The 26,257-nt window shown below is 63.4% G+C and overlaps 7 protein-coding genes across 7 annotated transcripts; 5 read left to right on the forward strand and 2 right to left on the reverse strand.

Annotated features, from left to right (window-relative positions):
- Positions 1-772: 772 nt before the first annotated feature.
- On the forward strand, positions 773-3,671 carry BXZ73DRAFT_90407 (mannose-1-phosphate guanylyltransferase; the record flags this gene model as incomplete). The annotated part of the gene is made up of 10 exons (XM_048025624.1): positions 773-777; positions 1,544-1,685; positions 1,746-1,835; positions 2,263-2,625; positions 2,664-2,870; positions 2,933-3,115; positions 3,151-3,271; positions 3,336-3,425; positions 3,482-3,561; positions 3,615-3,671. The coding sequence occupies 10 exons, from the start codon at positions 773-775 to the stop codon at positions 3,669-3,671; spliced, it is 1,338 nt and encodes a 445-aa protein (XP_047877183.1).
- A 1,414-nt stretch (positions 3,672-5,085) lies between these two features.
- Positions 5,086-6,362, reverse strand: BXZ73DRAFT_102086 (terpenoid synthase; the record flags this gene model as incomplete). The annotated part of the gene is made up of 3 exons (XM_048015105.1): positions 5,086-5,421; positions 5,561-5,858; positions 5,980-6,362. 3 exons carry the CDS (start codon positions 6,360-6,362, stop codon positions 5,086-5,088), a joined length of 1,017 nt encoding a protein of 338 aa, XP_047877184.1.
- A 4,646-nt stretch (positions 6,363-11,008) lies between these two features.
- On the forward strand, positions 11,009-12,283 carry BXZ73DRAFT_90409 (uncharacterized protein; the record flags this gene model as incomplete). The annotated part of the gene is made up of 2 exons (XM_048025625.1): positions 11,009-11,953; positions 12,251-12,283. The coding sequence occupies 2 exons, from the start codon at positions 11,009-11,011 to the stop codon at positions 12,281-12,283; spliced, it is 978 nt and encodes a 325-aa protein (XP_047877185.1).
- A 2,792-nt stretch (positions 12,284-15,075) lies between these two features.
- On the forward strand, positions 15,076-16,225 carry BXZ73DRAFT_48078 (uncharacterized protein; the record flags this gene model as incomplete). The annotated part of the gene is made up of 3 exons (XM_048019984.1): positions 15,076-15,655; positions 15,711-15,767; positions 15,840-16,225. The coding sequence occupies 3 exons, from the start codon at positions 15,076-15,078 to the stop codon at positions 16,223-16,225; spliced, it is 1,023 nt and encodes a 340-aa protein (XP_047877186.1).
- A 4,471-nt stretch (positions 16,226-20,696) lies between these two features.
- On the reverse strand, positions 20,697-21,705 carry BXZ73DRAFT_102089 (uncharacterized protein; the record flags this gene model as incomplete). The annotated part of the gene is made up of 2 exons (XM_048015106.1): positions 20,697-21,319; positions 21,381-21,705. The coding sequence occupies 2 exons, from the start codon at positions 21,703-21,705 to the stop codon at positions 20,697-20,699; spliced, it is 948 nt and encodes a 315-aa protein (XP_047877187.1).
- Positions 21,706-21,926: 221 nt separating this feature from the next.
- BXZ73DRAFT_78117 (uncharacterized protein) lies at positions 21,927-23,084 on the forward strand (the record flags this gene model as incomplete). The annotated part of the gene is made up of 1 exon (XM_048022811.1): positions 21,927-23,084. The coding sequence occupies one exon, from the start codon at positions 21,927-21,929 to the stop codon at positions 23,082-23,084; it is 1,158 nt and encodes a 385-aa protein (XP_047877188.1).
- A 404-nt stretch (positions 23,085-23,488) lies between these two features.
- BXZ73DRAFT_102090 (Metallo-dependent phosphatase) lies at positions 23,489-24,880 on the forward strand (the record flags this gene model as incomplete). Its single annotated transcript, XM_048015107.1, has 8 exons — positions 23,489-23,655; positions 23,705-23,775; positions 23,835-23,959; positions 24,018-24,147; positions 24,216-24,272; positions 24,336-24,417; positions 24,465-24,756; positions 24,860-24,880. 8 exons carry the CDS (start codon positions 23,489-23,491, stop codon positions 24,878-24,880), a joined length of 945 nt encoding a protein of 314 aa, XP_047877189.1.
- Between the last annotated feature and the right edge of the window lie 1,377 nt (positions 24,881-26,257).

The following is a 26,257-nucleotide window of genomic DNA, read 5'->3' on the forward strand; positions in this document are numbered from 1 at the left end:
GAGCACGTACGGGTGGGGATGCGAACTGGTGGGTTTCAAAATCATCTGTCGTCGAGCGGTCGGGACTCACGTAAACCCTTGTCTACCCACAAGAATGATGAAGCTTGATCGAGGGACGAGGGACGCGGCGGCGGCGCGGCTTTCCGACAACAGAATTTAATGAGAACGAGGTGCGCCGAGTCGTAAAGCTGCCCCCTTGCACACACCTGCCCTTGCCCCCCTGATCGTTTCACGCACTTCCAGCGCTGGCTGCGTTCGGCACACGCATGGTGTGCGCCGCCCCTTTCTGCCCCGGCCACGACTGAACTTTGTGGAAACGCGGCGAGTCGAATACCCTATTGCCTGGCCTTCCATGGCTCATTCTGGACACGAAACTCTTTCCGAGCCCTGTACGTCCTCCACGCACGGCGCACCGTGTTGTCTTACGCGGGCATATGTGGGATTTGCGAGCCTCTGCTGAGCACCTGTCATTATCATCAGCTCGTCGCCGAAAACGCTCGCTCAAGTTTGCACAAACGAGACGAACTTAAGCTGCGCACCTCCAGCCAGACGGCACGCTCGGCGTGCAGGTCATGCCAACGCCATACATGTGTCTGCCCTAATGCTTGACCTGCTTCGCTAAGCAGCTGCTGTGGTCAAATCGTTGTGCGCGCATGCTACCAGCAACCGCGCATCTCACCGGTGAGCCTCACAACGACGTTATGTGGCCTGAGCTGAAGTACTGTGCGTTTGAAGGTCAATTCCAGGACGGAGCCAGGTGCATGAAGTTGCGATGAGGTGAAAATTGAGGCAACGACGTCGGAGACGGCGTCGACGCACGCTGCCATCCAGCGGAGACCGAAATCAGCTCCGCGGCACTTCCCCTCGCGACCAGGGGATGCGGCCGGTGCGCTGGGAGGGCCCATATTGGGCCCAGGCACTCTCGGGTCCGCAAAACAGTACTTACTGACAAAAGTTACTGTTGCATGAGGGTTCTATACAAGCCCGTTAGACTCTTATATGTGCTGACCCGGGCGGCACCGAGGTCGTATGTTCTCTGAAAACGGCTCAGTTGCGGAGTGGACATTTGCTCGCTCATGCGGTGTCCCGCAGGATCCTATGACATGTTGTTACTGTCTTATGATTACCAGTTTCCAGGCCACGCAGCGCATGGGCGTGTCCGTCCCACATCATGGGCGTCACCTTCGGGATAGAGAGGGAAAATCCGGCACTGGTCCATTTCGGCTGAGCCAGCGACCGATCTGGTTTCCCGTGGATCCTCGATCCATTGTTCGTGTGCGCCGCGCAGTCCGTCCTTTGCTTGCAAGAAACGCCTGAAACGCAAAGACATGATCATGGCATGGCTGGCGGATAGGAGGATGGGACAAGACGAGGAAGAGGGAGTCGAGGGACGCCCATAAAGCGATTCCCGCGCGACGATGATCCCGGCGGGACGGGGCCCGTCGAGAGGCGCGCCCGGCGCAGCACGTCCGCTTCGCTCAAAGTCCAGTGCGGCTCTCCCGGACACGTCAAGCATCTCTCTCCCTCCGCCCTCCATCCGCAGTCTCCTCTTGCTTCCCACTGCGACGCACCTGCCCGGCACCATGGCCACCCCCGTCCAGCCTTCCTTTGCGCCCGTCACGGTCCCCGGCGGGCCTGCCGTCGATATCATGTTCCGGCAGATCCTTGAAGCCGTTCACAAATCCGTGAGCCGTCTCCTTTCACGCCTTCCTCTGCTTCGCAGATGCTTACATCGCGAGCCACAGAGCCTGGAAATCGCAGAGCTGCGCTCAGAGTGCCACGAACTTCGTCAATCCAATGCGAGTCTTGAACGTCAGGTCAAGGAGGGTCTGATGGTGCGTCCAGTCTCCTGCGCACTTGCCATTCGCCTCCTTCGCGCGTCGTTGCTGTACCACAAATGGTCGCATGTTGTGCGCTGTGGCCTTGGGTCATTCCGCTCCTTCGCCACCCGCGGGCTCTGCGCTGGCGGAACATCCCCGATGGTCGCCGCCCATGCGGTCTGACGGGCGAACGTGCCCGACATCAGCGCGATCGTGGGTGTCAATGTGTCTCCCAGAGCGGGCCAGCCGAAGTTGCGCCTAATTTCCGCAGTCGGAGGATGCTCTGCACGGACGGATCAAAGACACGTCCAGGGACCTGGTTGCCTGTTGCCTTCGACTATGGCTCTATTGGTGGATGCTAGGCCAGTCACTGTTCGCTGTACTTTCGTTCTCTAATCGAGCCTCGCGAGTCACAATCATTGACTTGGTCGTCTATCCGCAGAACAACAATGGTTCGAGACTCGGAACCCCGGGCTTCCAAACTCCCGCGCCAGGCAGCCCTCAACTCCGCGCGAAGTCCCCATTCCTCACTCCGGGAAACATCTCCTCACTCGCCGTACCCCCCACCTTCTATGTTCCCTCTCCTCTAAGCGACAACTCGCTCACACAGTTCCCATTCGGCATCCGCGAAATCCCTGGATTCTGGGTTGTTATCCCCGCCGGCGGTGCTGGCACGCGTCTCTGGCCGCTTTCGCGAGAAGGCCACCCCAAGTTCCTGCTTGACCTCACACTCAAGGGCCGCTCGCTCATCCAGGCAACTTGGGACCGTCTCATCCCCCTTTCCTCCCCCGCACGTACCGCCATCGTCGCGGGCCTGCCCATGTCAGCGGCATCACTGAGCAGCTCCCCGATCTCCTGCTGTCCAACCTTCTGTGCGAGCCAAGCGCGAAGGATTCGATGGCCGCCATCGGTCTCGCTGCAGCTGTGCTTGCGGCTCGCGACCCGGAGGCGATCATTGGTTCGTTCGCGGCGGACCACATGATTTCCGGCGACGACGCGTTCCTGTCTGCGGTGGCGGAGGCGGTCGAAGTCGCGAAGAAGGACTACCTTGTCACCATTGGTATCGCCCCTCGCACCCCTCGACCGGCTTCGGTTACGTCCGGCTCGGGGAGAAGCTCGGGATGAGTGATGCGCCCAATGCGCGACTCGTTTCGAGCTTCAAGGAGAAGCCGGACGCGCGCACGGCGGCGGCGTACATCAAGACGGGTAACTACCGCTGGAACGCCGGAATGTTCGTCACCCGCGCGGCGTTCCTCATGGACCTCTTGAAGGAGTACAAGCCGAGTTGCACGAAGGTCTGCAGAAGATCGCTCTCGCGTGGGACGACGAGAGCCTCCGGCAGTCCGTGCTTGATGAGGTGTGGCCCACTCTTGAGAAGATCGCCATCGACAATGCTGTCGCGGAGCCCGCTGCCATGGACCGTAAGGTCGCGGTCGTTCCCGCCACGTTCGGTGAGTGGTCCCATTCATTCTTGGGAAGCATGGGCGAGTGCTTAAGCGGTGTCGTCGGTACCAGGTTGGGACGACGTCGGAGATTTCTCTTCTCTCGCCGACCTCATCCCTGCCGAGTCGAACCAACCCCGCATTCTCGGAGATAGCGGCCTCGGTACGTCATCGGATGCACGGATACCTGGTCGGCAACTCACCTGCCCGTCTGTCCAGTCGTCACCGAGCAAGCTGCTGGCGGCATCGTCGTGCCTGCGTCCGGTCGGCTCGTTGCCATGCTCGGTGTGGATGACATCGTGTTGTCGATATGCCGGACACGCTGCTCGTCACCACACGCGCGCGGTCCCAGGAAGTTAAGCGCCTTGTCAAGAAGTGCCGTGAAGCGGGCTGGAAGCAGCTCCTCTAATCGCACCACTCTGCCTTCCGCCCATTCCATCTATCCATCCCCATCTGACCGGCCCAACCCGGTCTCACGACGAATCGTCTGCCCCAATGACACTACGGACTTCGGACATGCTCGAGGCTACTTGGTTACCCCTCATACTCACGCGGACAGTGGACGGCAGTAGTATACCTGCGGGGTAAGGAAATCGTCGAAGTAATCGTACTGGGAACCTCTGAAGTTGTGTCGTATTTTATTACCCTTGCCCTTCCAACCCCATAGCCCATCTATCTCTGTCCTCGTAATCACGCTGTGAATCCAATGCTTGCCTTAATCACCCGTTCTCGTTCCGAACCTGCCGAGGTCTCATCGAGGTCGGATCTTGGCTCGCGCGGCCGCGGGGTCGTATCTGGGTCTCATCAACATATCTCGACCGCGGCCCTCGCATCAGAGACCGCGACGCCAAATTTGTGGATGACGTATAGCGCCGATCCGGGTCACAGGCCCGTCTCAACCGCAGTCTTCAAGCGGTTATGCCGATGAGTTCAGCTGGTGACAAAAGATAGAGCCCTGGGCTTCCCAGGGCTTCCCGTACATATGCGGTCGGTTGCGGCGGAGCTCGAAAAAGTCCGGCCGCGCGCGTACACAGGCGTAGTAGCGGAGCCTAGCGGGCGAGAGCGACCCGGGCGCAAAGCGTCGCTTGTCTTTTTTTTTTTTCGAGTTCCACCGCAACCGATGTCGGACGGCGTATATGCGGGAAGCCGAGGGCTTTATCGTTTTGCTACCAGCTGCAAAACTTGTCCCCGACGGTATGTTCTGAGCTCTCTTCTGCATTTGAACTTGGTCATTCGCGCTCGTGGCGTGTACAGGTGGTCGATTAGGGATTTAAAATTACAACATAAGTGACGAGTATCTTCAAACAGCGTAAAACAAAGCTTTCGCGGACGGAGTCCATATCACCAACAAGCACTTCTGCGGTCGCTCTGCGAAGCCCAGCGCCCGCGCCACGTGCTAGCCTCCGCGCTCCTTCCAGCAGTAGGAACGCGCGCGCGTCGGAGGCGCCCCGTCTGCCGTCCGCGGCCCCGTCTCGACGTGTCCGGCCGGGTCGAGTGTCCGGCTGGGACCGCACGCGGGGACGCAAGGATGTGCGCAGGCAGGGAAGACCAAGGGGAAATGAAGGGGAGAGGTTGGTGGGGAAGTGTGGGAACGGCAACACGTCGAGGCGGATCACCCAAGCGCTCCGCAAGCCGGCGGCGAGACCTGACACCGATGGAGCAGGGCCCCGCGGGGCGCGCGCCCACCCGCGCGCCGTCTCCGAGAGGGTCGACACCGGCGTCGTCGCCGTCGCAGCCCAGCCGCGGTCCAGCCGCACCGTGGGGCGCCGAGTCTCACTGCGCCCGCCCTCCGGCCGCGGGCGCCAAAGGGAGAGGGAGACGCGTTACGTGCGGGGCGGATAGAGCTCGACGATGCGGGTGCGGCGGACGTCGTCGTGCGCGTGGCCGAAGTAGCGCGCGGTCTGGAAGGACCAGTTGATGTTGCCGACGGCCCAGGCCTCCATGCCCATCGCGTGCTGCGCGATCTGGCGGTCGGCGCGCGCGCCCCACGACGGCAGGCGCCGCTTGGCGTCGAGGTAGGTGCGGATGAGGCCGGCGTAGTGCGCGCCGACGTAGTCGCACGCGCCCTGGAGGTCGAGGCCCTTCGCCTTCATGAGCACGGTGAGGACGTTGTGGGCCGAGTGGCCCATCGCTTGCTCCATGTTGTACGAGTAGAGGTCCTGTCGGCGTGCGACGCGGCGACGTGATGGCAGTCGGGACGCGCGTGGGGACGGTTTCAGGTTGAAGAGAGAACGGGGCGCGGCGGGGAAGCGGCGGTCAGCGGGCATCCAGGGTAGAGAGGGAGGGAGGGAAGCTCACGTTGGCCCACCAGACCATGTCCGTCGTCGCGATGAGCATCGTGTAGAATGCGGAGTGGTCGACGACCTCGTCGGGGAGCTCCGTCAGGTGCGCGATGCCCGCGAGCGTCAAGCATGGAAGGACGCCGCTCGCGTGCCGGCGTGACTCCTGATATGCCTCCAAGTCGAGCACGATCCCGCGCTCGCGGTACTCGGCCTCGCGCGCTGTCGCCTCCGCGTACAAACGGCATTGCTCGACGAAACGGCGGTAGTGGTTCGGCGCGACGGGGTGGCAGGCTTTGCGGAGCTGCGCGGTGAACCTGGATGGGCAGCGGGCGCGTGAGCACAACGGCGCGCACTTCATGGGCAGAACGTGGCGCATCATTACGTTGCCCGGTAGCGAAAAGGCAAAGGCAATCGGGGGGAAAGAAGCGGACGAACCTCTTGATAAGCTTGCAGAGTCGCGTGCCGTCGTCATACCTCTCGTCGGCGAAAGAGTGAGACCAGGTGTGGGTGGAGCTCCAGGCCGCCTCGCCGGACTCGTCGTCGGTGGTGAGGTCGAAGACGTAGAGGAGGTCGATGAAGTCGCGGAGGACGCGCAGGCGCTCGAAGGTGGCGTACGGGCAGGAGTGGGCGGTGAGGAGCTCGCCCGTCATCGCGCTGAAAAACGCACGCTTGCGCTCGGGGAGGTGGGAGTAGAGGGCGTTGCGCTCGGCGCGCTCGTACTGGAAGCGGTCATGGTTGGGGTTGAAGCCACCCTTGAAGGGGGTGAGAGCGTGGAGATCAGGAAGAAGGAAGGTCACGGGCGAGTTCGAAGACGGCATCGTGGGGAGGGGCGTTTGCTCTGATGGTGAGGCTGCCGGGAGAGGATGGCGAGGACGCGTTACATAGGTTTCCAGGAGTCCGCCTATCGCTGCATGAGATCGCGGGATGTAATTTTGAATGTATGGGGTGAAAAGCCGATAACCGAGCTGAGTGATGTCGCTTCGCCTCTAGATCTTCTGGCCCAGCGCTCTTGCTGCCGGTCTCCTGGTGATCAGTCCCAGACAGGTGAAAGGTAAAGGCAGATCTGGCCACACGGGCCCGATGGACGAGGGGCATGACAGCACGCGGTGGCCTTCGTGAAATCCATTGACCAGATGTGGAGAGGACCTGGGGTCCACGCTTGGCAGGGTCGAATGGGTGCATCTTGCAGCATGGCTGGAGTTCCGCATTGCAAAACGGTGAGAACGGCGAAGGTGTCGCGGACAGGGACTGTGGGCGTTGTCTGGGAAGAGGCGGAGATACTCGCTGATCCCAGAAACAACCGATGTCGAGGGGGGACCGCGTTCGCGGCCGACCGCCAATGATTCTCTGATTGGGCGTAGTCCGCCGGTCCGCACGTGTGAGGAGAGCTCGCTCGTGGGTGAGCTCACTCGTGGGTGGTTGGGCCTGACTCCATAGTCGTCCATGTCAGTCCGCGCTGTCGGCCTTGATCTATCTTTCTGCGCGCTGAGCTGGGCACCATCGAGCCTGAGGGCGGGCAGTGGAAGTTGGGCGGGGGGGCGTCGGGCGCGGCGATCAGAAAGCGTGGCCGCCTGCGCAGGGGCGACGGGGGGCCCAGAGGGGACAGACCTGGGCAGACCTGAGCCAGCCACAGGCGAGGGCGGTCGAGCGTGCTAAAAGTGCAATAGATCAGCGCGTAGGCCGACGCGCGCTGCGGTGGACACGGCTCAGGTCGAGCGCGAGCCGGCGAGGGACCGACTAGCCGCCCGCCCACGGCAATGACGCATGACATCCCCGCGGACCGGCCGGGGCGCTCCGGTGTCCTGAACATCGTCCGTGTACTCCTTCCAAGAATCGATATTCGCATGCGAGTGACGATGGGGCAGGGTTTTTGACTGCGCATGTTAGCGTTTTCCTGCCGCGAGCTCCGATTACGCCAACACAGCGTACGGCGATGGCGGAGCAGTGATCGGAAGAGCCGTAAAACCGCGTAGAATTACTGCGAACTCAGCCCTTTCCATCGGCATCCTCCGGATGCAGCGACCGTATGGCTAGACTTTTCCTGTACACACGGCTTGCCCCGTTCTTGAGTGCACTCGTCACAGGGCATGCGCCTTGCCAGGCACGCATGAAATGTACGTGCAGCTTGCGCCCGTCCTCCTGTTCCACCACGATCAACGCCCGCTCCGCCGAGACTGCCTTACTCTTGGTGAACATCAAAGACGTACGGATGGGGTGGACGGGTGGGCATAGCTCGTTCCGATGCATGGTAACGACTGTCGTGAATACAATGGGCCGACCACTAGAACCCGAGCCAAGCACGTTCATAGCACATACACCCTGCCACGCCACCATGTCGACGAATTCGAAGATCATACGTAGCGTGCGACATCATCCCACTGTCCTGTGAACCATCGTTGACACGGAACGCCGCCGAGCGTGGACTTCGGCACGCACTGACCGTTGCGATCTTGCAACAGGTGAGTGGCAACGTGCAAACGGAAAGTGACGTACATGCACGTACACTTGCGTGTAGTGCATCACATGAGGCAGACAGAACGACAAAGAAGTCTCCTCACCCGTGCGTGTCTCCATGGTCACTTGAAACAACCATTGCGAAGGGGACAGATCGTGGATGCTTGTGCATGGCATCCAGCTGGCGACCCAGGCAAGTTCCAGGCCGCGAGCCCTCTGGTCGATGCACCATGTAATCAGGTACAAGGTGACCTAATAACACGGATAAAGTGGGAACACGACGCTAGTCCGTGAATGTACCAAGTATGCCCAAGCTGACTTGCTTACCTTATGCACCCTGGCTGCACACTTGCTCAAAACAGCCATGTGGACGGAATCGTGAGCGGAACCAGACGACACCGCGAAGCAGGGCGACGGGAGCAGAAGGGTTGATCAAGTCGACGCTAAGATGGGTCGAGCGTGGGATCTGTGCGACCCATCAATGATCAAACTGATCTCAATGGGCTCAGGAGCAAACAACTCCGGAGGACTCCCGCGATGTGAGGGGATGACGGCGATGGCCCGCGAGCGTCCGTACTTCGTCGGGTGGCAACCTGTGGCAACCATGCAATTCACCGGCGTTCGAATGCGAGGATGATTGGGGAAGATGGCCTAAGCGCGCCTGCTCACTCACCGCGCCGCATGGCGCTAGTTCAGCGCCCAACGCCGAATGTCATCTTTTTTCTTTTCTTTTGAGGCCAATCATTTGTATCCCAGGTACGGAGTACAGGTGCGGCTCTTCTACACAGTTGGCACTTGGTGGGCGAGTGTTCTCAGCCTGTGGGCCTGCACCTAAGGGCTAGTCGCACCCTCGGTTTGTGCTCATCGCATGTGCCGCTGGGCGGTCTTTCCACGTCGTGCGAATATCAACGCGTGGTGGGGAGGCCGAGAGAACGGCGGCTCGCTCGTTATCGGCAGCGTTGACGATGTGTTTTAGACGGCTGAGAAAGCAAGGAGCTTCCCGGCGCTTCGGCGAGTGATAGCGCTGTGAAAACATAGGCGTTTAGCATGAGAAACGGGGCCCAGCGAGCATGCGGACCGTGGGCACAGGGGGATCATGTCCGGATGTCCACCGCAGAAACCGAAACAGTCGGATGCAAGTCCGTGATCTCGGGGCCACCAACCCGATACACCCGGCTTCCTCTCCCCAGAGCATTGACCGCGGTCCTGACGGCTAGCAACGTCGTCCCCACGGCGAAGCTGATGCCTCCCGTCGGCTCTCAGTACGATGGGGACCGCGTGGTATAATACGGAAGCGAGCCAATGGCACCTTTGCTTTCGCTTTGCGCTCTTCATCCACCTCGCACCAGAACATCATGTCGGTTCTACACGCTCGGAGATGATGCAAACTCACTTGAAATGACCGGTGGCTGAGTTGCACATGGTCCTGGGCAACAGGAGCATGGGTCGCTCGAACTCATGACGTCGAGGGGCGAGCATACGTCGCCTTGAAAGCAAGATGCAAGAACAGGAAAGAATCGCACCCATGCCGACAAACAAGCGCCCTAACGCTCGTCGCCGAGCGGACTGCGTTCGGCGGCGCGGCGGGGGACTGGGATGCCGCTTGCTACGAGCTGCAGGACGCCGTGGGACGGTCGTGTATCTAGTGTGCAGCGTAGCTTCATAGCGTGTTTTTCTTCACGTTACGTCGACACCTCCGGGGCACGGCGACCAAGATGTCAGGGTCTTTCGATTCGAACGCGGAAACACTTTTACAAGTATCAATTCAGTTTCCTAGGATAGCTGAGAAGCCTCAGAACTCACAAAGTCCCCTCGCGAGGTACAAGGCCTTGTATGATTTGTCAGACTGAAGATAGAGAGGCAAACGGAAGGACGTGAGCATACGGCTTAGTGGGGGAATGAGTCAGCCTCGGGTAGCGTGCGTTGATTTCTCCGATGGGACGAGCCTGATCGATGAAGTGGCTCTCAGCCGTTACTAGTCAATACTACTGGGTACGTACCTCGACCCCTGCGCGACCGCACCTGCCTCCCGGTCCCTCAAAAACACGATGAGCACGAGACGACGTCGAGGGAGTGGAGAGAAGGGTGGCTCGGAGGTGACAAACTGCGACCACTTGCTCTTGGCGCTGCGGTCCAATACCCGACCCTCGGGGCGCTCTTCCGGTCCGGGATCACTAACTTAGACCATCCTTGCCACCGTGACTCTGCCCCATCCGCGCGTCCATCTGACCTTGAACGTGGGCGAGGCGTTCGAGAGATGATAGGCATGCCAGTGAGTGACGGTGAAGGACAGTGAGCGCTACGACCGCTAGCCATCCCAACACGAAGCGCACACACTCAGAGGTCGCTCGATACGCAGACATTACTTACGATTCCTTGGTAAACTTCCGCGGGAGGGAGCACGAGAAGGCGGATGTATAAGCACATTTGTCTGGAGGTCCTCACAGGAGCCCAATAGACATCGGTGATATTCTGGCAGGCGACGCTGACGATGTTCTCGCCGGCAGGCCGCTTTGAATTTTGATAGGTAAGCTGGGCGCGAGCTGCAATCCAGGAACGAGAGGTTGATGCTGGGCGGGCGCGCAACGATGGTCTTGTGGACAAACCAAGGTTCATGCAGAGGTGGACTAGCCAGCCTTGAGCCTCTTAGTGCGACATAAGGTGGAGGTCACCGGTCACGCCTCGGTGATGCCAAAGGAGGAGCGGCGCCTGGCGGAAGCTGGCGGAACGATCGTATGGGTGGCTGAGCGCCGGGCGGGCGCCGCCTTAGTCAGGCAGTCGAGCCGAGTAGATAGAGATTGCCCTCACTTTTCCTCTCCCACCACCCTCTGCTCTCGCCCAGCGCAGCTTCGCCCGTGCCGCCTCCCAGAGGTCCTTCTGGTATGCGTGCCGTCTCTGCGACACCGCCCGTACTAATGCTCGCTCAGAGCGCAGACCTGGCCGTCTTCTATCTCCGTTGTCTCAAAATCCCGAAGAAGCAAATCCCTGAGCACGCAAGCACCTGCCCACGATGGCACCATCGAACCTTCAAGGCCTCAACATCGTCCACCCCCCGACGCCAGCAAACCCATACCTGTCGGATGCGGACCTGCTCTCTGTACCCCCCTTTCCGGACTTCAACTCTCAGCTTGACCTCTGGACGAACCTGAACTTCCAGTCTGACGAACCCCTCGTCTCAAGCCGCCCCCGTAGGGGCAGCGAAAAGGACCGCCGCGGGTCCGGCCATGCTGACGCCAGCGACGACGAAGGCGACCGCTACAACGACGACGACGACGACGAACACAACCGCAGCGGCATCGCAGAGGCCCACTCGCACGAGAATGTAGTGATGGGAACCGTCCTCCCCCCTACTGGTATTGTCCACTCCGCTCCTCGCCCGAACAATCCTGGTCAGCTCCCCCCGTTCGACCTCAACACCCTCCTTGCGGGCTTTGGGATCGACCCCTTCGTCCAAGGGATTGCCCCCACGCCGAACCCCGCCGCAACCGCCATGCAGCAAGTCGCACCGAGCACCATCGCGCAGCTCCTATCTCTTCACGCCTCTTCCCTCTTCTCAGGCCATGCGGGCTCGCAGCAGCATATACCCTCCCCCCAATCCGTGCCCGCGCACTCGCCCGCACAACCCTCTGTGTCGGCCTCCACTCCGGCCTCCACCTCCACCACCTCTACCAACAAGCGTGCGCGCACCTCGCGCGGCTCCATCTCCTCCGTGACCGAGTCGGACCAGGCTGCCGAAGCGGCGGAGGACAAGGCGTCTGCGAATCCTCTGAACCCGGCGGAGGACAAGCGGCGGCGCAACACCGCGGCGTCGGCGCGCTTCCGGCTGAAGAAGAAGGAGCGCGAGGCTGCTCTGGAGCACAAGGCGAAGGAGTTGGAGGTGCGGGTGGGCGAGCTAGAGAAGGAGTGCGAGGCGCTCCGGCGGGAGAACGGATGGTTGAAGGGATTGGTGGTGGGCGTGACGGGCGCGGGCGCGGTGCAGCAGCAGCAGCTTCAACAACACCACTCAGTATCGGCGATGGAGGCCGGGACGAAGCGTCCACGCGAGGGCGACGCATAACTTGTGAGCGTCCACCTGTGTTTGTATCATTCCGCCTTCATCCCTCCACTGTTGTCACCCCCTCGTCGACCGTTAGGTCCACGACCTCCCTCTTGCTTTATCGATCTTTATTGCTTTTCCGCGGCGACGTAGTCGCTTTTGGTTCAGTATGCGTCCCTCTGTTCCTTCTCCCTCCAATTACGATCTCTTATGTAGGGTAGCTATGGACAATGCCGCTCGAAGGCGTAAAGAAGATCCAACCCCCCCTGTATCTCATGTAGTTGTCCTCGACAAACGTTCATAAGAATCTATGCCGGGGTACATTGGCCTCCCATTACACCCACGTCAAGACGAATGTGCAGTCTGAGTTTGACTGTTTTGAGCTCAACGCCAGCAAGCATGTGGTGGGTCCTGGCAGATCCTAATTCCATCGATCTTGTGTCAATACTGATGTGAACGTGCCTGCCTCCCGCGGCGATGATAAGCAGGATGTAGCACGGCTCCACTTTCGATGATCCCTACCCCGAGCTGCCGTTCGTAGAACGGCGGTGAAAGTCCGCAGGTGACCCGGCGCGCATGCACCCAGTCCCCGTATTCCGAATGCACGCCATTGACTCGCTTGCTTCGGGCACGCTATTACCAGCGCGGCCGTTTATAGGACACAGTCCAGAAAGCACCGTTGCCGTGGCTGCTACTGCGCCAGACGTCGACCCACCCGCCCACGCCCGCATACATACCCGTCCCAAGAACCGACCCACACGGCCCTCCCTGAACCCGCCCCTGCACGCGTTGACGGCTGGCGCAAGTCAGGGCGAGGATCCGCGGCCTCCCGCGCTCGGCCTCGAGTCCCGCGGCGGCGTGCTTCTCGCGCGCGGGCGCGGCCCCCGGGACGGAAGCCGCGAAGCCCCCGCGCGGGGTGCCGCGCGTGCGACCGTACGTACGTCCGACGCACGGCGAGTGCATGCTTCCGCCGTCCGTCGAGCGGCCGCGGACATCGAACGTCTCCCTGGGGGCGGCGCGGCGCGGGTGGGCGCGATACCGATCGTACCGACGTCCCCGCCACATCGCCGGCTAGAAAGCGCGCTGGGTGGTCTGCGGTCTGCGGTCTGTGGTCGGTGGTCGGTGTCCCCGGATGGCACGTATCGGGGTCGTGGGCGCGTGAGCTCGGGCCACGGACACGGAACGTGAGGCGTGGGGTGCGTCCGACACGATTGGTCCCAGCTGTTTCGAGAGTCGAGGGAGGGGTGCAGTGCGGAAGCGTCGCGCCTCGCGGGCGGCGGCGCCAGAACGCGCGAGAGGGAGAGAAGACCGCTAAGAGGGACACACGCGCGGCGTCGGGCGGATTCGAGGGCGGAGACAGAGTGGAAGCGGGCCGTCGCCTGAGAGCCTGGCGGGTGGCCTGCGCGGAGACGTTCGCGGGCCTGCGAATCCGAACGCACGAGTGTGAGGGGTGGGGCCACCTGAACCCGCCCGCAGCGCGTTCGACGATAAGTAGGCTCGAGTTTCATCTCCGCCCGTGGCCTGGCCGCAACGGGCTCGCGGGCTTGCGCTAGTCCGGTCGGATGGTGTGAGTGTAAGTGACTGGGATACAAACTCCGAGCGCTCGCCGGTGCGCCATGCCTCTCCAGGACCTGAGGGCGTCGAGACGATCAACAGACGGAAAGACGGAAATGCGGAGGGAAGGCGGTGGGGGGGCAGGCCAGAACGCCGCGGAGGCTGAAGTGAGCTTCGGTGAGACTGATGTCGACGGCACGCCCCGCTTGTTCTTGCCACCACACGAAGTCGAACCCTGACTCCGAGGGACGGGCTTCGAAGGTGGGTTCCGGGAACGCTTTGATTGTCACGTCGAGGAGCGGGTATGTCGGCCGGCCACCTAAAGTCCACCGTTAGTCGTCCACGTTAGGGTGAGCCTCCCTGCAGGTACCGCCGACAACTCGAGGCCGCGTGGGACCCTAGTGCTTGCGGCGGGGCGTCGAATGCGTGTTGGGCCGCCGCCGACATTCGACGTCCGATGTCCGACGATCAGGTCGTCACCTGCCGCTGATGGAAAAAAAAAAGGAAGGAAGAAAACAGCCAGGGTCGTCGGCAAGCCTGGACCAGCGACTCGGATACGCACGGTTGAGACTCGGTGTCGCGAAGAGCGAGCAAGACGACACAAACAAGTCGCGACCCAGCACCGGCCTCTGCCGCACATCGGAGCGAGACGCCGACAATCAGCGGGCAAATTGATTGCGTGCAAATTGGCGACGTTAGCCTGCAGGGTCGGGGGACGAACCTAACCTGCGCAGTAACCACAAAGCTCCGCGGACCGCGGTGGCACAAGGGCGCGCAGCATGAGTTCCGGGGAGATACTCGCTACAAATAACAGGGCCTGAAGGAAATTTCCATCAGCACCATAGGTGATGCGTCCTTCGGGCGTGCGCAGTACGCGCTGGGACGCGTCGAGTGCGGGCAACCATGATATATGTCAACGCACGATAAGACGGCGTCCATGTCACATGCCTAATGGAAAGAAATGAGCTTTCAGCGGGACGTGAAATGCTTGGCGTGCGTTGTTTGATGTATCGACACGTAGAGGGGCGTACATAATAAGCTAGACCCGGATATCAAATCCGACCGTTGAGCAAGGATTTTAACATGACGGCATCCTGGCATGGAGAGCAACCTGGACAAGGGCTGAGTTTGAGGTGAGGTCGTGCTCGACAACAGGAAGACACAAGATGAGAAATTCGGCATGTTTTGCTTGCGTGAGTCCCCGAAAAGTGAGTGATCGAAGACCGAGGTCCTTCATGCAGGACGGAGGTGTGGTTTGTGAGCAAAAAGCGCCGAAGGAAACGCCAAGTGTAAATTAGTCAGCGGCTACGTTGGTCAGCAGCCCGCCACGAGAGGGACACTCGCTCACGGACTTGGGCCGAACCTCCAACTGCGCTCCGGGCGACGTCATACAAGTGCCCGACATCCTCTCTGCTTGACTCTAGCGCCTCTTTGCCTCGCACCACTACCACCATTTGCTGCAGCAATCCATCATAGTCGCACATACCATGGCTTCCGCCGAAAACGTGACGGTCCCGTTCTTCAAGAAGAAGGGCCGCGGCCGCCCCGCCACCTCCCGCAAACGCTCCGCCTCTCCCCCCGCCACCGCGGCGTCGAGTCACCTCGCGGCGCCGTCGTCGTCGAGCACGAAGTCCGAAGTCGTCCTCCCCGCCCGCAAGGCCGCGGGCAACCTCCTCAGCGCCGGCACCAAGCGCACCGTCTCCCAGCGTGAAGACGACGACGGCTCCGGAGAGGAGCGCGACGGGCCGGACGTGAAGTGGACCGCGGCGGGCTCGCACTCGGCGGCGGCGCGGGAGATCATCGCGGGGGACGAGGCCGCGGAGGTCCTCGCGAAGCGGCGGCGGTCGGAGCGGCGGGCGGCGGGGCTGCCCGAGGGCGAGGACGGGGAGGGGGAGGGCCCGGACGACGGGCTGTACCGGGGGCAAAAGGCGTACGCGTCGCACGTGCGGAAGAGCAAGGAGGTCCCGAAGGCGATGCGCGTGGGCCCGCAGCGGGCGAGCGGGAGCACGATCCGGACGGTGACGATCGTGGACTACCAGCCGGACGTGTGCAAGGACTACAAGGTGGGTATTTCGTTGACTGTGTGGTGCGGGCAAGGCTGACGGGTGGTGCCTTTGCGCAGAGACGGGGTACTGTGGGTACGGCGACACCTGCAAGTTCTTGCACGACCGAGGGACCTGTGAGTGCCCTTCTTCGTTTTTTGAATCTGGTCATAACGTCACGCACGTCTCTCCCCCTCCCCGTGCCGCAGACCTCGCCGGCTGGCAGCTCGACAAGCTCGCGGCGGAGCCCAAGAAGAACGCAGGCGGGGACGAGTCCGGGTCGGACTCGGACGACGAGGACATCCCGTTCGCGTGCCTCATCTGCCGCAAGCCGTACACGGACCCGGTCGTCACCCGATGCGAGCACTACTTCTGCTCCGCGTGCGCGATCAAGCGGTTTGCGCGCACGCCCAAGTGCGCGGCGTGCAGCGCGCCGACCGCGGGGATCTTCAACCGCGCGGACAAGGTGATCGCGAAGCTGAAGCTGAAGCAGGAGGCACGCGAGGCGGAGGCCGCGGGGGATGGCGACGAGGCGGGCGGCGGCGGCGGCGGGGTGCAGATCACGGGTCTAGGAGACGACGAAGACGACAATTAGAAGGTTTCCTTGCCGGACCGGGCTTGCGGGGCGCTGTACGTGTACTGTATGTCGTGCCTCTGTTACGCTCTGTATCTGACCATCCAGGGAGAGAGCCACACCGACCGATCCGAAGGACGAATCCCGGGCCCCGGGGTGGTTTACTCAGTGCTGTCGTGAGTAATGATGATGGCATCCTCCGAAAATGGACTTGGGAAGATTGCCAGAAGGGAGAGCAAGCCGTCTTGGAGCCGGTTTGTACGTATGAACAGATGACGGCATCGCAGATATGTCGCGCGCTGCTGCGCCTGTCAGCGTCGAAGACAGGTCTTGGGCGATGGAGAGGACAGATGGCTCCGTGTGCGCATCGGGCGCAGAAGCCCGCGGATCTGTCCGTGTAGGTCGCCGGAGGGCCGGTCTCTAGGGCGCAGTACATGGATGGAGGGTTGGTGCCGTCCGGGGACTGAAACGCGTCGAGGAGCATAGGCTCCCGAGGGTTGCCGGGCTTCCCAGAGATGGTGCAGACGATGGGCTCTGCCACCGGGCGACGGGGCGTCGGAATGTACGTCCAGGGTCTGTGCAGAGCACGCTGTCGTTCGCTGATGCATCACGTTTGCACATGTGCAGGACGCAGCTTTGCCTGTGATAGTCGGGGCCTGTGAGCGCACCGGGACGTTCGTCCAGAGACCGGACCGGATGCCCAGGGTCCCATGCCGTGCTCTCGTCAAGCAAGGGTCAGACCGCTCTGGAAAAGCAGCAGCATTTCCCGTTCTCGGCCTTCGCGGTGCCATCCAGCCTGCGAGGACCCGAGCGTCGAGATGGCGTGCTTCCCACTCCGCCGCCCGCCCTGAGGGACGTCGGCCTCCCGTCGCCCACGAGGCGCGAATCCTGTCCCGCCCGCGGCCTCGTCCTCCGCCGCCGCCACCGCCGCCGAGCAGCTACCCTATCGAGAGGCAATCGGCGCCCGACGCTCTGGGCCCACCCCCTCCGGCAGCCCGCCCGCGGTGTCGAGGGGCCCGCCCGCGCTCTCGCCCGCGCCCACCGCCGGCGAGGGCTGCACGAGAGGGTCCCGAACAGCACCGAGCTTCCGCCTGCGGATGGATAGATGGCCGGCCTGCTGACCTTCTCCGAGGCCGCCCCGCGATCGGTGTCGGACGAGCACCTGCACCTGCATCCCGCAGCCGTCGCACATGGGGCAGGCGGGATGCCGCACCAAGCCTGTGCGTCCCGACGCATCGAAGCCCGACGCCGACGCCGACGCCGATTCCCCGCGCCCGCGCTTGGGCCCCCGACGGTGCACGGCACGCCCTCGGCGGGCGCGATCCTGCCGCCACTTCCAGCTCCCGCCTTTCCTTCTCACAGCCTGGGCAGCGGCTTGGGCCACTCGGCGGGCACGCATGACGTGAAGCCAAGCCGCAGCCTCTGCGGCGGCGACCCCGGTCGTGCCGGAGACGGTGTCCACAACGGGCAGTCCGCCTGCCCCGCACGTTGCCGACCCCGCCAGAGACAAGCCTCGGAGTCGGGAACACGACCAGCCGGGCGAGAGAAGCGCGGGAGTGCACGTACGACGCCGCCCGCGAGCGCATGGCCGTGGGGGGGGGGGCCGATGGCATCATCGCGGATCCACTCCCACCGACCCCTCTCCCGTCGCCCGCGCATCGGCGATTGCGATCGCGATAGACGAGACGGTCGGAGCACGCAGCGACGACGGCGAGCGCCGGGCGGGAGCACTCCGCCGCCGGGGTGGACGTCGTCGACGCCGGCCGCGGGGCCACCGCCGTCGGGCTCGTGGGCAACCGACGAGCGACGAGCGCATGGCCGTGATTTTGACGTGCAGTCCGCGGCTGGGTTCGTGCGCACGCGGCGTAGCATTGATCCAAGTTAGTTGTACCGCCCCCGGGCATGATATTCCATCGATTTCCTTCTCTCTCCGCCGACGGACGTCGACGCTCCTCGCGCTCATTGGCAGCACACCGGCAGCTGGTGATACGCCCGATGTCGCGTCGGACTTGCTGCTCGCGAGAAGATCGAGTACAAGGCGAGCTGGAGCCAGCGATCGGGGTGATCGTGCATATTCCGCGCCCGCCTCTTGGATTCGATCAGGAGGCCCGGTGACGACGCCGATGGGTGAGTTACCGAGCCCTGCGCTGCGCGCTGCGGCTGCTCCCCTCCGGCGTGTCGCGGTCCTTCGACGAGGTCCGTCTTTTTTCTGTGCGCGCCTTGTCATCGACTCACATCGACTCCCCCCGCGCGTCGCTCGGGGTGACATGTCCGGCCGGCGGATAGATTCCACCACCTTCAGCGCGGGCGCCTGCCTGTCTCAGACGCCCACGCCCCGGCGAAATCTACGCGCTGCATTGCATTGTCCTTGTGTGCTTTTGGTGCACTGCGATCGCGGGAGACCTCGTGCGCCCCGATATCTGGCGATTGCGCCGGGGGCTCCCAACCCCTCCGACATGCTGTGCGGCCCCTCGCCGTGCGTGCTCCGTTCCGCTGCGCGTGACGCTGTGCTCCGCGTTATGTATGTATCACGGTCCGCTGGTAGCACTACGTAGTAGGCTCCGCCACGGCGCCGGGCGGTTGAAACCACCCCCTGTCGTTCCGTTTGGAACATCCCACACTCCAGCTGATCCAGGCCGACGCGGGCGGGCGCGGACGCGGGGATCGGGCGCGCCGGCCTCGTCGTCGCATGTGCTTCGTCCGGTCTCGACGCGCGATGATGTGCTCCGCCTCTAGTGCGCGAGAGAAGCACTATTGCGGGCGCCCGGGACGCGCACGAAAGGCCGTCCCGCGCGCCCGCGCCCGCGCGAGCCTGCGGACGAAGCTCTTGACAGACGGCCGCTGACCGTGACGGCCCGCGCTCCTCCGCGCGCAGACGCACGAGAGTCATACGTGTGCTGGGCGCTCTGCTCCGGTGCGCGATGCGCGATGCGCGATGCACGATGCTCGTGCGGTCGGTCGCGCAGAGAACGGAAAGGCGTTTGCCCCCATCGTGCGCGCGCGTCTCTCTCGCGAGGATGGGGAACGCTCCTCTGCTCCGAGGACGGCGAGGACGGCGAACCGGAGGGCTCCCGGCTCGCGACTTCAACGAGGCGCGCCCCGAGCACCGCACCCGCCCCTCCGAGGCGGTCGGGCTCAGAGGCTCAAAGGTCCGGCGCGCTCCCCCCGCGGACTAATTACCCACCGCCCCGCGCGCTGCGCGTCGTGCTGGGGATGGCGGTGGCAGCTGGCGTCGCGCCTTACGTATGGACTCAATACGCAGATTCATAATCCGACGTCCGTGATTTTGGCGTGCGGCAACCGGGACCGGGGTGTGGGCGTATCCATCGTCCGCAGGCGCCTCGGCGGACGTTTGCGAGGGCCCAGGCGGTTCTTGGATCAATCAGCCCTCGCGGAGTGTCGTCTCTGCGGCCGTGAGCGGGTGTGCGGTGGGTCGACGAACAAGGCGAGGGCAGGGGAGGCCGCGTCGCGCGCCCCGCAGCGACACAGCTGGCGAAACCCCGACGAGGCGCGAGGACTGCGAGGCCCGAAAGCTTCAGCTGACCAACCAATCTCGACGCCCGTCGTCGGTCGTGCGCACATACGGCGGCTCGCGGGGCTCCGGGGCCTTCGGCCCCCTCGCGCCTGCGGGGTGACGTCCGTGTCCCGAACCGGGTGCCTTTCATTATGCGCGGGCCCTGGATTGATGCGCTTGCTTGCTCGTGTGCGCCCACACGGGTCCGTACGCGGTCTGAGCGGGCCCACGTCCGTCGTCCGCGATCGCATTTATCGCGCGCTATCTCTCTCTGGACCTGCGCCGCGGCCGAACAGCGAATTTAAAGTGCACGAGTCCGGGTCCTAGAATACATTGAGAAGAGCGGGGGCGGGAGGCGGGGGCAGGGCGCGGAAGACGGAGGGCGGGACGTGCGTGCGTGCATGCATGGAAGGCGGGACCTCCGACAGATACGTGGGCCGTGAAAGCGGAAGCGGATGTGCGCAAACGGGAGGAGATGGAGGGGGAGGAGGAGCGACAGGGGTGCGCGAGGAGCGAGGAGGGGACGGCATGAGGCACAGGCCCGAGCCGATGTGGCTAACCGTAGGACCAGGCGAGAGGCGGGCCCTGCAGGGGGCGCGCGAGGGGGCTGGACTGGGTGGGAATTCGGAATATGCAGCTGTAATCTATATCGCCGACCAAGATACTATCGGCACGCGAGGGCGGGCGGGCGCGGGGAATGGGCATGTGACTAGTAGCGGCAGCGTAGCGTAGCGAACACAAGAGCGAGCACGGGTTTTGGGCGCGGGGAGCGGGCGGACAATAGGGACGGGCTGTATGGTACAGAGCTGGACCAAGAAGGCGCGGCGGCATACCACGCTTCCGTGCGTCGCTCGAACGTACGACGGACGGTGTTGATTATGGCGATGGCGATGACGACGACGACCTCTCTCCTCTCCTCTCCTCTCCTCCTCTCGCCACGCTCGTCCGCAGTGACGAGGCGACGCGGCGACCGCGCGCTCACGGGTGCATCTCCGGGTCCTTGTCGCACCCGTTGTCCTGGTGGCGCTTGAGGGAGTCGTTCCGGCTGAACGTCTTGTTGCAGAACCTGCACGTGTGCGAGTGCTGCATGTGCGTGCTCTCGTAGTGCCGCTTCTTGTCGTGCGCGCGCCCGAACGACTTGTCGCACCGGTCGCAGTAGAACCGCTCCACGGGCGCCGCCGCCGCGCTCGCCGCCGGGATCGCGGCGACGATCGGGCCTCCGCGCTGCGGGGAGGGCGCCGCGAGCGCCGCCGCCGACGCGTGCGGGAGCGAGTGCGAGTGCGGCAGATACCCGCCGTGCGCGCTGGGGTGGGGGTGGGGGTGGTGAGGGTGGTGTTGGTGGTGGAACGACTGCGAGACCTGCGCCGGGGTCGGGATCAGGTGCGAGCCGGAGGTGGACTGCGAGAGGGAGGGGTGCGCGCCGGCGCCGCGCGCGGGGGGCGGGTACGTGGGGGCGCGTTCGTGCGCGGTGTGGTGGCCGGTGGGGGAGCGCGAGGACGCGTGCCAGCTGTCGGGGCGGCTGGAGTAGGTGCTGTGTGGGGAGGACGAGGATGAGGACGGGGAGCCGCGCGCGGTGAACGGCAGATCGTGCAGCGTCGGGCCTGATGGTGTGGGTGGATGGGTGGGTGAGCGGGCGCGCTGAGGATGATGGAAAGGACTGACCGATCGAGTACCCGCTGGAGACATCGTGGCGCCCGTCCCGAGTACTGTACCCTGGAGCGATCGGTGGGAGCATGTTATGGGCTGGAGGGGAGTGGTAGCCCTGCTGGGGGTGTTGCGGGGAGTAGGAGGTGCTCGAAGCGTAGGATTGGGATACGGACGCCGAGAGCGAAGGATGTTGAGCGTACTGAGAGTAGGGCTGGGAGGGGGAGGCATGGTCGGACGAGCGGGAGTAGGTGTTGGGGCGGGGGTTGGGCGAGGACGCGGAGTCGCTCGGGGAGTAGTAGCCAGGGTAGTTGGAGTTCATTGGGAGGAGGACGAGCGACATGAACTGGCGCGGGCGTGCGGTGTGGCGTGGTGGGGGGGCGGCGGGAGACGAGGGGAGGATTTATAGCACAGGTCGGCGGAGGGGACTTGGGCGGGGGCTGTCGGAATACGGTTTTCGGAAGGGGAGCAGATCGACAATGTATCATGGGCGCATGGGCTGGCGCCGGGCCAGCGACGGAAGAGCAGGCGGATTGCCATACGGGAGTGCGACATGTAAGAGCGATGGAGGGAGAGGACATCATTGCCGGGGAGGGAAGGGGCACCGGCCGGATGCGGACAGCTGGGTCCGCCGCGGAGTGGGCGCGGAGTGGGCGCGGGCCGTGTCCTGCGCCGGCCGGGATCGTGCATCTGAAAGTGCATAGGATCGGACAGGCGCGCCCGGTGCTGGCTAGCGAGGATATTCGCGCGGGACGTCGCGTCACCCGCCGTGGCCAGTACATCTTGTCCGCCCCCGCTCGAGTGGCCCTGAGCGTGCCCGGCCCGGCCTTGTTCTCGCAGCCCCGCCGGTGCGGTTACCTGTTTCGCGGCAACCGCCGAGGTCACGTCACGCGCGGGGCCTTTACCCCGGTCGAACAACAAGGGCACAGGCAGGTGGCAGTGAGGGGCATCAGGAGAGCAAGAGCGCGGGGTGGGCAGCCTGCGCGCGTGGCGACCGCGTACTCGCGGCTGGCCAGCCGCCAGCTAGAGGACAAAGGCCGCAGGCGCCGGATCGCAGCGCAGGGGCAACGCGCGCCCACCCTCTTCATCTCGCGGCGACGATCTCTGAATGAGCGTGGCACAAGCTCTTCTTGTAGATCAGCCCATCGAGATTCCTCGGCTCCCCGCACCCACTCCTCCCGCCGCCCGATCCGGCACCCGTGCCCACCTCGACGCAGCTCGACGCCCTGCGCGCCCGCGGATCATCCACCACTCCGCAGAACCCCCCATCCTGCCCGCATCTCGGCGCTGCGATGTCCGGAACTTGCGCGTTGTGATCCTGCCCGTTGTCGGCCGTTCGCCCATCTCGCGCTTTTCGGCAGGCAGCCCGACACCCTGGCGGCGCATCTGCGGGGGAAGCTGACATGCCCCACCGGCCGGTTGCGCGGTCCACGAGGCGCCGTCATATTTCCTGTTCGGCCGCCCGAGCAGTCGGGGCTCATACGACCACGGATACGGAAGAAATGTGAGACCCTGACACGGACGGCGAGGACGGGCTTACTGGGACGAGGACGATGGCGCGCGAGGCGGGCTAGCCCAATCGCATCGATGGCAACGCGCCCGGTGGCGGACACACTATGTCGCGCTTGGTATAGAAGGGAAAGTGGACGGGTTGGTCCGCCGCGATTCAAGCATGAGGTGGCCGGGCAGACGGGTGGCCTGGCGCGCGCCCAAAGCGGATGACGTAGAAGGAGAGCATAACGGCAGTAGGCGGGCCAAGAGCACGATCATCGTCCGGGCCGCAGGGGGGTAGAACTCGAGCCCTGACGAATGAATCCGCAAGAAACGCCAGGGGAGAGCGTGGACCGAGTACTGGGCAGGAAGCGCGGGCGGGTTGCCAGAACAAGGTACATTGCGGGCCGGAGCGGGATGAGCGGGCAGGACAGAGTTCGCGATAAATGCCGGCATCGACGTCCGTTGCCAGCAGCGTGAGAAATCGTTTCGTAGACTCGTTTTCCAAATCGGGGCGCCAACGTCCGGTTGCACCACGTGCCTCATATGGGCGCGCCAAACACGCGCAAACCCAGCGGATTCGGGCCGCAGCGTGCGCGGAGGCTAGACTCATCCTCGGACTCTGATCCTCTCATATGGCCCCCTTCGATCTCGACGCATGTATCGCCCAACTGCTTCGAAAACAGCTCCTCCATGAAGTCCTCCTCCGTGAGATATGCGAGAAGACCAAGGAGGTGCTCATGCGTGAATCAAACGTCGTGCACGTCAGTGCGCCCGTAACGGTGGTTGGCGACATCCACGGGTATGTCCACTGCCTCCGGATGCTGGCATGCCGCTCATCAGCATTCAAGCCAGTTCTACGACCTGATAGAAATCTTTCGGATAGGCGGATACGCGCCAAACACAAATTATCTCTTTCTCGGTGCGCGGTGTGTTTCACTGCTTTCGCGGTCGCGTGCTGAACAACGCCCGACTTCCCAGGCGATTACGTCGACAGAGGGTTGTTTAGCGTGGAGACGATCTCGCTCTTGACATGTCTCAAGCTGCGGTGGCCGGACAGGGTCCAGCTGATCAGAGGGAATCATGAGTCGCGGGCGGTCACCCAGGTACGCAGCACATCCACACTCCCGGCGTGGCCCCCACCGTTCAACTAGTCTTCCGAAGACGTATGGCTTCTACACGGAATGTGTACGAAAATACGGCTCTTCACACGTCTGGACGTACTTCACGGACATGTTTGACTTCCTCACATTGTCTGTGGTCATTGACGACAAGATATTCTGTGTACATGGCGGTACGTGCTCCTTGTATTCCTGGCACGAACTTTACCCACTCCCTGCATATCACTCCTTCTCGAACCAGGCCTGTCACCGTCAATACACTCGATAGACCAAATCAAAGTCGTCGACCGCTTTCGAGGTCTGTTCGAGCCCTTGTCCCGCCTTCCCATCCCTACATCTCACGTCCCTGTAACCCACCTAGAAATACCTCATGAAGGGCCCATGGCTGATCTGGTGTGGTCCGACCCTGATGCTGAGAAGGAAGACTTTGCAATATCTCCGCGGTGAGTTCTGTGTGTGCGCAGCCATTCATCTGCTCATCTTTGTTCAGAGGCGCGGGTTACACCTTCGGCTCAGGCGTGGTCTACAAGTTTTTGGAGACGAACCAGATGTCGCATATTCTCCGCGCACACCAGCTCTGCATGGAAGGATACTCTTCCCTGTTCGACGAACACTTGTCCACAGTCTGGTCCGCGCCTAATTACTGTTACCGTTGTGGTAATTCCGCGAGCATCCTCGAGGTCGGTCCAGGCGGCTCTATGTTCTTCAACGTCTTCCAGGCTGCACCGGAGAACGAGCGCGACGGACCAAGCCACCAGGCCGCACAGAACGCAGGAGGGAAGGTGTGTCTCCGGCTTGCCCACCATCCGTCTGCTCCACCTTCCTTGGACGGGTGTGCTGATTGCTGTCGTCTTCCGGTCTCTCTTCTGCTCTCCGCGCCCGCAGCTTCCGGAATACTTTTTGTAGATTATGTCATATCTCACGGCACGGACGAATACCCATCATCGAACCATCTCTACTCACTGCGGGGCTAGGTCGATGATCGAACCTAGCAGCTGGTGCGTGTCGTCAGAGGCTTTCTTGTGTATATGGCAGGCGCGAACCCGGCGAGTCGGGGAGCCCCCTCCTCGCCGGCGGAGGTTCGCGTCGATCGGTCCTAGCCCCACGGCGCGCGACCTCGCCGCCGCCGCCAGAGTAGCGGAGGGGAGTGGGGGAGCGGCCTCGGGGCCGACCCTGCGGCGGGCTGCCACGTTGTCGGGCGCACCGGTCGGAGCGCAGGTGGAAAAGCCCGAAGTCCGCGATGTCGGTGTCGCGGGGGTCGGGTCGTCACGCACGCACGCCAGCTCGCGCAGCACTCGAGCTCAAAACACGCACGCGGAGGTCGTCAACGGCGCCGTGCGTCCACGCGCGCCCTCCCCGAGCGGCCACGGTCCCGCCGCGGCTAGCTACACTCGCCTGCGCCCTCGGCGGCGGGTGTGTCGCTGGCCACTCGAACTCTCCGAGCTTTGGAAGCGCACTCGCGATCGAGTCCGACGCGTCCCTCCGAGCGCGATGGGACCGCCCCAGCCCGAAGGAGAACAAGGTGCGCCGCCCACCGCCCGCCTGCCGCCCGCCCGCTGCAGGGCCCCGGGCTGATGCAGATGAGGGCAGGCGAGTGGTGGTGGGTAGGCGGGCGGGAGAGGCGAGCCCACGCCACCGCCGCCCCCTTGATGGTAGGCGCCCGTGGAAGTGGCCCGCGCTGCCGCTGCTGCAGGCTGCTGTGTCGGTTTGCTTACGCTCCCTACTTACGCCTAGCTACTAGCCTGCAGAAGCCCACAATCGACGGGCGGTGGCTTGGTGGACGCGACGTAGCCCAAACCCCGCTGGGGGTGGAATGGGGTACGTCTGCCAGGCTGCCACTGCCAGCTGACGGAAGGCACGCAGGCCTGCTTCTCTGATTTTGCTCCAGCGACGAAGGGAAGGCCGCGGTTGCTTGGTACACGCAGGCCGCAGAAGCCGATGGTGGCAGTCGGCGAGCTAACGGTCGAGTAGAGTCCGTCGCCGGGGAGGGTCGGTCGAGCGCAGCCCCGTGCCGCGAGCTGCGTCGGATTGACGTGTTCTGTTCTTCGTCCTGCACGGCCGTCCCCGTCCTCCCCCTGCAATCGCGTCAAGGACCCCGCTTCGCTCGCACAGGCTCGCGACGCACGCGAGAGGCCAAGCAAACGCAGAAACGGTGTACTGTCCGGCACACGGCGAAAATGGCTCAGGCCATCCCCAGCCTCGGACGCAAGTCGAACGAACGACCGACCGGACACAACCCCCTCGCCCCGCCGCCGGCTCCTAGCCACGCGGCGCCGTGCATGA

This window comes from Epithele typhae (genome assembly GCF_022376455.1).
Source record: "Epithele typhae strain CBS 203.58 chromosome Unknown BXZ73scaffold_29, whole genome shotgun sequence".
Taxonomy (NCBI): Eukaryota; Fungi; Basidiomycota; class Agaricomycetes; order Polyporales; family Epitheliaceae; genus Epithele; species Epithele typhae.